The sequence below is a fragment of the Telopea speciosissima genome, chromosome 9 (genome assembly GCF_018873765.1).
Source record: "Telopea speciosissima isolate NSW1024214 ecotype Mountain lineage chromosome 9, Tspe_v1, whole genome shotgun sequence".
NCBI lineage: Eukaryota > Viridiplantae > Streptophyta > Magnoliopsida > Proteales > Proteaceae > Telopea > Telopea speciosissima.
In genome coordinates, this window is record NC_057924.1 from 16,958,803 (window position 1) to 16,971,222 (window position 12,420).

Genomic DNA, 12,420 nt, shown 5'->3' on the forward strand with positions numbered 1-12,420 from the left:
GGCCTACCACATAACGCCTCGCATGCCGTCAAATTCTTCACCAAAGATCACCACCACCAACATCACCACCACCAAAGATTACCACCACCAAGATCACCATCATCACCATCATCATCATTCGAGGACTTGCACCAGTCTTCATCATCAAGAACATTGCCACCGGCTGATGGAATGGTATGGCGAGGCTTCCTCGCATGTATCCGACCTCGTCGCCCATATACTCGTCCACATCAGCACCAATCTCGTGGTTATCGTGGGGTGGGCCTACCTCCCTCCTCATCCAACACCTGGCTCACCTCTATCCTCACCCAATCCACAATAGGGTCCTCATCGCCCGAAGTCAACTTAAAAGATGTCACTAGATCAATGGCGCCCCTCGTCCCTCATGTCCCATGCGTATGTGTGTGCGTTTCAGCCTCAAGTCAGAGGCACATACACCATATCGGATAAACGTTGAGACCCCAATCTGTTGCGCCTCTTGGAGTGGATGAGCGCAAAGGTACTCCAGTTCCTCTCACAACCGGATGCGAACATGTTTGGGCAAGGACTTTAATTGCTATTCTTCTTAAGTTTTCAGCGATTCCCATACAACACCCACCATTCAATTGCATTACAAGTTTACAACAAAAAGACATGTGTCAAATGTTGTTTCAACTTTCAACTTTCAAATTTCAATACATATGTAATTTAAAACTTAAAAGAATTACCAAAGATCACCACGTGCTCGCCTCAGACGCGACCTCGGCCCAAAACTTCCCAATGCATCCCTAAATACCTTGATCTACACCCACGTGGAAAATTAGTAAGTACTTCTTCACTACTTATTTGAAAGCATCAATAAGTTGAGTTTCCAAATGAACTCACTTCATTGTTGCAAAATTGTAGTGCACCATCCGGCTCCAACTTCTTCACTACTTGTTTCACAAAGATCAATAAGTTGAGTTTCCAACCCAAGCCTATTGTTATATTGATACTTAGGCTTCAAGTAGTATCTTGAGATATGACATATAGAATAGAGGTATTGTCAAATGCATAGGTAATTAGTAAATAATAATACTATGAATTAGTAAACATAAAACAAATTTACTCACCGACCTTATACGGTGGATGCATAAGTTGATTCTCCCAATGAGCATTTATGATATCTAAGAAGTGTTTGCATCTGCGAGGAGCCACACTATGACACTATCTTTCATCAAGTCTATTCAAGATATAGGACTGGCATGGTTGGGCCCTTCGAGAGGAGTCGCAACATGTAGAACTTTAACTACCGGCTCTAAAACTTTCACCACTTTGCTTAGTTTGGTCCAGAAGTCCTCGGATGACATCGTTGTTTGTGCTTCCCTCCCATTTGCGTCTTGGAACCCTTCCATTCAAACCACTTCTCGAAGCAAACATGCTTCTCGGCCCGCCTTCTTTGTCTCAATGCTTTTGAGAGCAATGTAGTTGGTGGCAAATCTTGTGATGCCAGGCCTAACCAAGTCACCCCCACATTTTTCCCTCAATAGATTGAGTGCATAGGAGTGGTTGTATACAAAGTTGGTGACTTGTCTTGCACTTTCAACCACGTCTTCACCAACTTTAACTTTTCCATATCTTTTAGCATTAAGTCAATGCAATGGGCTGCACAAGGAGTCCAGAAGAGCCGGTACTTACTATTGTTCATCATCTTCTCACCCGCCACGAAGTTACTTCCATTGTCCGTTATAACCGGACAACATTCTCAATACCCACATCTTTTTCCACTACTTCTTTTAACAATCAGAAATATATTTTGCATCCTTTATCTCTTTGGATGCATCCACGATTGAGGAACACTGTCCTCCCATCACAATAAACCATGAAATTGATGATGGACTTTTTCAGAGGCCCACCATCCATCCGCCATTATAGTCACCCCATATGTCTCCCACATATTCCTCATCTCACTAATGTACTCATCAATCTCTCTTTTGTTGAGGTAGACAAACATTCATTACCTCATATGGGGTGGGGCCCTTGAATCCTGGGCCAGCCCCGCAATGGTATCTATCATAGTATCATAATGGGGGCCTGCAGTGTTTGCGGGATGGTATGGTATAGCATCCACTTGCTATTGATTCTTTAACTAATCCCTTCATCCCCTTCCATGCTCCTTTGATTCTGGGTTGACTGCTTCCTTTCTTCTTATGCAATTTAGGATCAGATGTTGATGGTGGTACTGGTACTGGTAGAGGTGTTGGGGTTGCCCTCACACTTTGTGATCTTTTAAAAGGATTCAAAGTTCTAGGACCTCCAAGCGCCCGCTCCTCCACTACCCCTACTCTTTGTCTCTCCGATCATCTTGAAAACTTCCTCTACTCCTTCAAACAGTCCGCCTAAAATCCCTAGCCTCCTCTGCTGTTTGTATGTCATCAAGTACTGCAATGTCATCATCAGAGGAGTCATCATCATCATCATCATCATCATCATTGTATCGTCTTCCTCCTCCCATCGAACTCCTCACTGTATCCTCAAGTTGTTCTCTTATCCTTTGCTTGTCAGCCTTCCTCTTATTTCTTCCCCTCAAACTATCACCAATCTCCCTGGCTACTTTAGTAGGGACCATATGACAACCTACAACATCTTTAGATCCTCCAGTCAGATGTTGTTTAAGTCTACTAGACCCACCTCCCATAAATTGCATGTGACAATAGTTACATATAGATTTTCTCTTATCCCCATCAATGGGAGTACCATGTAACCATGCAATGTCACCCCCTATCTTGGCTGGCTGGTCTCTCTTGTTCCCTCTGTTCTCTTTGTTCCCTCCGCCCCCTTTGTTGACTACTTTCCCCCACCTTTTGCTTGCCCTTCGCACGTTGTCTATCACGATCCGCCATAATGATACTTGTTTACTGCAATGTAAGTAACACAAATAATTAAAAAACTTAATGTAGATGCACTTCAATTGACACTTTTAGATTACTAATACACTTGTATAGTTATTTAATATTTTTCCCCTAACCCTTATATTTTTCACATAATTAAAACCAATTTTTTATATATAATGTTAATATAAGTATTGACCTAACACAACAAAACCAAAAATTAGTAAACATAATATACATGTAATGCATCTCAAAACATATAGAAATAACTTTCATATTTTTGCATTATTTTTTAAACTTAAAACTCATATTTTTTCTTATTTATTTCTGTTTTTTTAATTTTTTATATATTTTTCTTAATTTTCGAAAATTAAAAGAATTATTTAAGAGAAAAAATAAATCCGACAATCGTGAAGCGGTAGATCGGCCATTGGTGTCTAACATATATTTAATTCATTACCATCTAAGTCATATTACCCCTAATTATTTCCTATTTTAGTTGTAGGAAAATGAATTTTTAAAACCAGAAAAAAATAAAAAAATACATATGGGAAAAAATTTCGACACCGTGAGGTTGTAGATCGGCCTCCGTGTCTAACATATATTAATATCATCAACATCCAACAACATTTGTACAAAGTTTTAAAAAAAAAAATAGTTTTAGAGAAATATAATTTACCTTAAATAATGAAAATAGGCTTGGATGATGAGCTTAGATGACCCTCCGAGCGTCGTCCCGCGACAAGGAGCTTCAACAATGCTTGGATGAGGCTTGGAAGGGAGGAAGAAAAGCAAAAAATGAGGAAGAAGAGAGAAAATTTGATTTTCAGCAGCTCTCGGTCGAAATATCGACCAAGAGCTGCGAAATATGGAATTATAAGGCCCTTAGTGTGACACTATTTGTCACTTTTACAATATCTCGCGATATATCGTGAGATCTCGCGATATATCGTGAGATCCACGATATATCGTCGATATATCACGATATATCGACGAGATATTGTATTTTTATGTTTTGGAAGTGTTTCGTATCTCGGACATGTCGAGATTCACGAAATATGGCGATATATCGCCGATATTTCGCGAGATTTTATACCATGGTCCAGAGGCAACAGATGCAGCAGCAACTGCGGCGCTGGTGCATCGGCTGAGGACGGTAGATGGGGCGGTTGTAGAGCTGACCTTTGGTCGCCGGGAAGAAGATGCTCCAACGGGAAGAAGAGGGAAGAAGAAGGGGAAGGTTGATATTTTAGGGTTAAAATGGACATTTCAACTTTGGGGTTAAAATTGATATTTCACCTTTGGATACTAACTGTGCTTAACGTTAGGGGGGAGGTTGATATTTTTTCAATGTTTGATAAGTCCGTGACATATTGAATACTTAGAGGGGTGTCCGTGAAATTAACCCTTGATTTATTGATTGATTCTAATAAAGCTCTAGGGGCTGGGCCAGGTCCCAGGTAATATTCAGGTTAAAAAAAAAAAAAAAAGGGACGCTGAGTCATAGACATCTTACTTACCTATTTTGTTAGGGTTGTAATTTCATTATAAATAAAGCTGACCTCTGTCATTAATTGACAAGCTGAATCATTCCCCTAATCCTCTGATTCTCAACTGTTACCAATCAGTCTGACTTTAGAGTGGGGGGGGGGGGGGGGGGGCTCATCACACTTTAGATAATAATCACAGTAAAAGGGCTTTGACCCAGTACAAGTTCTGCTTCCACAGCGTCCTGATAGGGCTGGAGACTTTCTTCACCTTCGCCAATTTTTGCACTAACATGACTACTCTAAAATTCGAAGGCTATGCTTTCACAGTGGCAGCTCGAGCTTTTACCACAAGGCCAAGTGACAGCCTTTTGGATAACAATCATAGTCATTGTTGAATTGGATCCACTCCTTTCCTATAATATTTTTCGCTTAGGATGAGGAAGGGGAAAATAAAGGCAAAAAGAACAGATAATCAAACAACTTACTTGAGAACTTACCCAAATAACTGAGGTCAGGAAGGAGGGAAGAAAGGATTAGACCCCATTCAATTCAAGAGGGCCGGGGAAAGGGGGGGAGGGGAGAATGGATTCATCCTCCAGCAGAGTAATAATGTTGTCCCAAGCATTTTCAGTCCATTAACCATGATATGCTGTTTGTTGACTGATGTTTTATTCCCCACAAGGGCATTTTTGTCCTTTCAACTTGAACAGCATGAATATTTAATATCAAAGTGAAACAAGGATCCATCGCAGAGTTGGTTTCCTTGTAAGCATGGGAAACTTGAGTTGAAAGATTCAAGTGAGATTAAGAGGATATCCTAAATGATGTTTCTGATTGACCACGGATGTTTCAAGCCCTTGGGAGAAAGCAATTTGGAATCAGTCTAGTCGCTTTCCTCGAAGGCTGTCTAATATTTTATATGGTGATGTAAGAGGAGGGACTATCCCTCATCTATATAGTCCTTTTCTCCTTTTGTTTTTCTCTTCGTAAGTCAGTCAATATATACAAATATCAATCAAGGAGGACATCTAGGTCTAGAGAGTTTGAACCCTAACTGCCCATCACTTTGTATGTAACTAGGTTACAGAGGGTAATCAGTGTCACTTACATTTCAACTTTCACAGCTTGTAAAACCTGAAGTTCCCCGAGGGTGGTAGTCACAGAAAAACTGAGCCCAGATATTTACTCTTGGACCTAGCTTTTGTCCCAATGTAATTTATTAATTTTCCTTGGAACCCTGGCTCTTTCATAAGATGAAAACCAATACTGATAAAAGTGAGAGAAATGAACCTTATACTATATGTAAACAGATGTACATACTGAGACTAAAAGGGCGTACCCAGTGCACGAGGCTCTCGCCACTGCAGGGTCTGGGGAGGGTCATAATGTACGCAGCCTTACCCCTGTTTTCCCAGAGAGGCTGTTTCCAGACTCAAACCCGTGACCACTTGGTCACAATGGAGTAACCTTTACCGTTGCACCTGGGGAGGGTCATAATGTACATACTGAAAGGCTAAAGAATAAAATTCAGTTCCATACCTGACAACACGTGCAAATTGAAGAGATGGTTTACGAGCAGCAGACCCATTGTCACGCAAAGCTGGCACTTCATGTACTTTAGCACCAAATATAAACTACAGAAAATATAAATTATTTAATCATTAAGAAATTGCAGAAAAAAATTGTCATTCCACCTAACAATTCACTAATTGGTACCCAGAAAAAAGAAACAATTTGCAAACAATAAAAGAGGGAGGGGGGGGGGGGGGGTTGTAGATAATCACTAACTGTGCAAATTAAAATCAGGATAACAAATAATACAAAATGAGAATGCCAAACTTGCTGGGGAGAGTCGTAATAGCAAGGAACAAATCCATGTAGCAGAGCAGGGAGATAAGGTTGTTAGAGTTGTTAGAATATTTTGTATAAGGGCAGTTCTGTCATTGTCTTATTATAAGACATGACTAAGTTGTATTTTTCTCTTTCTTTTCTTATTTCCATTTACCTCCCTGGGGAGGTCTGTGTAATTCATAGAAGTTAATTAATGAAGCTAATATGTGTGTTGAGAATCACTCAACACACAATCGATTCTCTGAACCTCTCTTCTCTTCTCTCTTACTAGAATCAATCCATCTTCAAGTTCTAACTAAGGTTCCAGCTGAACAAAAGGCCTACAACTACAGGAAGGGGTTGTTTTTAATGTAGGCTCCACTAAGGCACCCATGTATATCCTTCTTTCCATTTTTTTAATGACTTAGAATTTTTCTTTCAAATTGTCTGCTGCCTATTATTCCATCCATCACAGTAGCTGAATGTGAAAATTCTTCTTCTTCTGAAGAATCAGACCACCCTTCCTGCTCTACCTCGACACTCGATTAGTGAAATACTATCTCGCCAAAAAAGTATGTTCTTTTTTACCGACACAGAAAATATTTTGTTGCGTATGAACAAGATATTGAGGAATTGTACATACATAAGATCATAGTTATTGATACGGGCATTTTCCAAATAGAGAGAGAATCTTGTCCTTTTGTGTATGGGTGTAGGAACCCCAACATAAACTGAACACAAAGTCACTAGTGCATGAAAAACCAATCACTGGCCAAAGAAGGGGACCCATTAGGCTTAAATTTTTGGAAAAGTTAAAAAATTCCTTAGTCATATTTTTATTTTGTCTGATCCACATTTTGTTTTAGTAGCATTTGTTGAGTTTGGATACAACTGTAATTCTTCCATAATTTTTTTTATATGTTGGGGGGCGGGATGTTCAAAACTTTCCAAATTGGTTTGACTTTGGTAACACTTTTTTATGGCCATAACCTGGTGGAGTCCCAATATTGTAGGGTCTCAGGAGGAGCAGGCTGGAGTCTATCCTGATTTTTAGCAGTTTCTGCAAAGTGGCCATCCTCAAACTTGAAACCCATATCTCATGTTGGCAGACAAAGCTTTTAACATACACACCAAGAAATGAGTCCATTAATTAACAAAATGAAGGTGGATTGGGACTTTGCAGAGTAAAGGAATCCAACATTGCAGGCATCATAAAACTTATCTGGAAAATAGTTTCTAGACAGAAAAGCACTTGGACTGACTGGGTATACTCAAGATACCTAAAGTCGAATTCCATTTGGAACATGGTTCTAAATCTTGGATTCCCAAGAAACCGAGAGAAAACCTGGTATGAGTCAGGTTTCGACCATATTTTCACAAATTTCGGTAGTTTCGACCGAAAAATACCAAGTTTCGATCAATTTTGACCAGTTTCGACCAGTTTTGACAGCACATGACATGTCGAGTTTTGCCCAGAAAAGTACCAGTTCGACCTGGTTTCGGTCGAAACTTGGGAAATCTTGGTTTCCTAGCTGGTCGAAATCTGCCTCGAAACCGAGATTTAGAACCTTGATTTGGACTGCACTTGCCCCAATGATGCATCTTGGGCTTGGAGGAAAATTCTTAAGTATAGACACCTTGTTAGTGATGCCATTCGGTCAAGCATTGATGATGGATGTGATACTTACCTGTGGCTTGATAACTGACATCCTAATGGTGTGCTCATGTCTAGGTATGATGGGGATCGTATAAGATATGATGCTGGATTTGATAAGATGGCCAAGGTCTCCTCCATTATCTGGGATGGAATTTGGTGTTCAGGGCCTAGTAATTCCAATAACCTAATTGAGGTAGGTTTGATCTAGTCTATCTTCTGCACTGTTGAGGCCAAGGGGTAGTGGTGATTTAGTTCTATGGCTTCCAAATTCTTCTCAGAAATTTACCTCTACCTCTGCTTGGAATTTGATTAGAGCAAAATCTCAGAAAGTTCCCTGGCATAACTGTGTCTGATTCAGTTCAAATATTCCTAGGCATAGTTTTGCAGTTTGGCGTGCGTTGACTTTCTCTCTAGAGAAACATTTCTATCCCAAATTGTTGTCTATGTTGGAATTCTCAAGAAAGTGTGGACCACCGATTCTTTTCTTGTCCTTTTTCTAGATCTATTTGGAAAAGGGGTACTTAGTAAGTGTTGCCTCATTAAAGAACTATTCTTCCCTTTCAGGGAGAATGGATGGGTCTTAATAAAAATGTTGAGTTATGTAACCCGATAATATAAGGGTATTTTTGGTATTTTTTCTCTTTTTATTTCCCTATAGCTATCATAGTCGACTATACAGGGATATTATTGTAATTCTGTCCTCTTATTGAAAGTTATAAATTAAGAGGCTGAGTGGTCACATTGATCATTCTAGCCATTCTCTAAATTCTGTTTTGTTAACATGGTATCAGAGCCAAACTCTTCTCTGATCTAGGTTTTCAAAACCCACCACCCTCCCTTCGATTTTTCTTCCCTTTCTTTCCCTCAAGTTTCTTCTCTTCTTTCTCCTTGGTTCTCATCCTCACCTAAGGGCAGCACTAATGAGGTGATCATAATGATCTAGCTGCTACCCTCCACCCTACCTCTTTTTCATGCCCTAAATTTCAGATCGATAGCTGCTGGAACCATCTTTGCGATTTGAAGTTCTCCAATTTTTTTTGAAGATCAGGCCTCTCTACCTATTATTGGCTGTTCTTTCTTTGTTGGAGCTTCCTCTGCAACCTTTCCCAGCATCTATCCACTTTCTCCAGTTTTTTAAAGACCCCTAACCCTAATCAATCTCTCTTTTCAGGGTTTTCCAAAACCCTGACACATATCGATCTCTAGGTTAGGGCTGCTTGCTGCTGCTGCACTTTTATGGAGACCTTTCTACTATCAAGGGGGACACCTCTGAATTTTTTTGCCATAATTCAGACCTTCTCTTGGGATCGATTTCTCCCAATATTGATTCCAGGGTTTTTGGTTCTTCCTGGCTGGTTGCATCTATTATTTGCTTCTTCAACAACTTGATTGTCATGCCCCAGAATTTTGAAAGCTTAATTAACTATGCCCAAGGGTATTTTCATAATTTTACACCTCAGGAGCATTTTCGTAATTTTACACTTTAGGGGCCTTTTGTAATTTTACACCTCAGTGGCGTTTTCAGAAGTTTAAACATCAAGGGCATTTTCATAATTTTACACCTCAGGGGTATTTTCGTAATTTCACACTTTAGGGGCAAATCCGTAAGTGCATAATTATTTTTTTCCTTGTTACATATTGTGTCTAGAATTTAATTCTAGAGGTAACCTAGTACTGAATGACGATGATATTTAAGAATTAAACAGTGTTTTAGTTCTTTATTTAAATTTAATTTGGGAATTTAATAATCAAATGAGCATCTAGCCTAGTGGTTGAGATATTAATTTATTAAGAGGTCCTAGGTTTAAGTCTTATAAGCTGCAGGGAGGTAGGTGTTATAATTAAGTTTTTATATATTTTTGGATTTAAGTTAAATGGTGGACACCACCCTACCAAATGAACCGTAAAAGGGAGGAAACTTCAGAATCGTGAAAAGATATGAAGGGAGAGATAAAATAGGAGTGGATAAAAATAAAAATAAAAAAAGGGAGGAGGCAGAAATACTGTGTGAGAGAGGGAGAGAAAGAAATCGAGAGAGATAGGGAGAGAATGAGAGATTATCATGTGAGAGAGGGAGAATAAAAGCAAGAGATGGAGAGAGAGAAACCGAGAGAGATAGGGAGAGAGTGAGAGAATCTCGCAAGAGAGAGAGAGAGGAAGAGGGAGAAACCGAGAGAGATAGGGAAAGAAAGAGAAAGACATAAATAAAAGGGGATTGAGCGAAGGAACTATAAAAAAAAGGGAAAGAAATCGAGAGAGGAGAGAATCGTAGGAAGATAATGGGAGGAGGAAGAGGTCGTGGAATTAGAAGGGAGAAGGGACAGGGACTGCCGTCACGAAACAGTTGCTGCTGTCTTTTTTTTCCCATTCCACACTAGTGTCAAGGGCTCAAGGCAAGTAAGTGATCTACGCCGTCTTGTTGTTTTGCCTAACGCTTCTGATGGGAGCGAAACTTGGATAAATCCTGATTTTCTTTGCTGCATTGGAACCTACTCTGTTTTAAAGTTATTTCTGGTTTGGCTGCATAGGAACCTAGACTGTTTTAAAGCAATTTCTAAATTTTGCTGCATTGGAACCTTCTCTGATTTTAAAGTTAATTTCTAAATTTACTGCATTGGAACCTTCTCTGATTTAAAGCTAATTCCTGATTTTTAACTGCATTGAAACTTAACTCTCCAGCTGATTGAAGCGACGAGAGCGACTGTGGCCTTTGCTTACAGGGAGAGTAACAGGGCTGCTGACTGGTTGGCCAAGCGGGCTTGTGCCTCGCGATGTTCCATAACCTTTCAGCCGGACAACTTACCATTGGGCGATTTTTGATGTATTGTTCGGGAAGATAGAGAGGGCCTGCCAGTCCTTAGAGCTTAGGGCCTGGTTTTGTTCTAGTGAGCTGATTTGCTTTGGGCTGGGGTAAGGCGGGACGTCCCCCGCTGTATCCTTTATTCTTTCTTGACTTAATAAAACTTAGGGGCTGGCCCGGGTCCCAGAGAAGTTCGGGTTAAAAAAAAAAAACTGCATTGAAACTTACACTGTTTTAAAAGTAATTCCTGATTTTTACAGTATTGAAACCTATACTGTTTTAAAGTAAAATTCTAGCTTTTCCCTACATTGAAAACCATTCTGTTTAAAGGTCAAAATCCTGGTCTAACCCTAAAACTGAGTCGTTCTTCCCATTTCAGATTTGATTTAATCATCTTCCTGGTATGCCGTGGTTTTGGGCTGCAGTTCTGTTGAGTGACCTACTGTACTTGGGGTTTAGTACCTAGTTAGTCCTATTTGTACCTAGTCTTGTTGAGGGAGCGTGTAGGTACGCATGTTGGGAGTTTATTTAGGCAATCTAAGAAAGGATTTTTGGGGGAAAATAATGTACTGGTTTGGTGCTTAGAATAAGGTATTAATGGAGGACAAAATGGTATTTTGCAGGTTGTGACTATTTTTGAGTACTTAGAACACAGAGAGTTGAAGTAGGAGACTTCCAGACTGAGGTAAGTCGATTATAGTAAGTGTGTATCACATGAGTGTGTGGTATGTTTGACTTGTGTTTTATATGGTATGTTTGACTTGTGCTTTATGTGGAATGTTGTCATTGAAAGTGATATGTTGAACTATAGTGATTTGCATTGTACTTGCTGATGTATAGCGATTTATTAGTGATCAAGTGAGCCATGTGATTGTGTAAGTGAATCCTAGCGATGATGGAACCTATGTGTGGTGATTGAGTTTTGTATCTTTTTTTTTTTTGGGTGAATAAATAATATCATTACCGAAGAGAAGAAAAGAATTACAGAGGGCCCCTAGGGGCAAGAAAAACACAAACAGCCAAAGCCTTAGCTAGGAGAGGCTGAAGAAACAAGAGAAACATTAGAGAGGCCCTAGGAGTCAACAATGAGTCTGTTCCTTGGGGAGTCTAAACAACTAGAAGGGGGGATAAGAGATAACTTTGCTTTAATCTCAAAGGAAATGGAATCCCAAATCTTTTGGTAAGGACGAGAATTGGAGGTCCATTTCCTGATATTATGCTCCATCCAAATATGGTTGATAGTGGCACAGAAAGCCAACCTCCCTACCACATCACAAATAGAGGAGCCAGCGAAGGTCATATCAATCCAAATCCACTCTCTAGAGAAGGGGAGAATTCTTCTACGGACCGGCCATCACTTGAGGAGGATGCCTTTCCAAATAGCAGCAGCGGTAGGACACTCAAAGAAAAGATGACTCAAGTCTTCAGCATTGTTCCAGCATAGGCAGCAAGCAGAAGAGACTTGGATCTGGCGGCTTCGAAGAAAAGCCTAGGTTGGGAGACAGTTGTTGAAAACCCTCCATGCTATAAAACAGTGGCGAGGAATGTGATGCTTGAACCAAAGAACCTTGCACCAAGGTACCAGCTGGCCTTTCAAACGAATGTAGTTCCAAGCTTCCTTAGAAGAGAAGAGGCCAGATCTGTTTGTTATCCAAAAACACAATCTCCTCGGGCAGTAGGCCTTCTTGGAATAGAGGGGAGCTCACTCCAAATAAGGCTAAGAGAGTTGCCAGAGGGTGGGGGAGCCCAGCCATCCTGATCAAGAATATCAGCAATCAAAGATAGCCTGTGAAG

The 12,420-nt window shown here is 40.1% G+C and overlaps 1 protein-coding gene across 1 annotated transcript in view; it reads right to left on the reverse strand.

The window, feature by feature from the left end:
* Window positions 1-12,420, reverse strand: part of LOC122640903 (glycogen phosphorylase 1-like) — a 175,895-nt gene that overhangs the window by 58,321 nt on the left and 105,154 nt on the right. Inside the window, exon 20 of the mRNA XM_043834188.1 lies at window positions 5,879-5,973. Coding sequence (XP_043690123.1) covers window positions 5,879-5,973 — 95 coding nt within the window. The remainder of the gene's footprint in view (window positions 1-5,878; window positions 5,974-12,420) is intronic.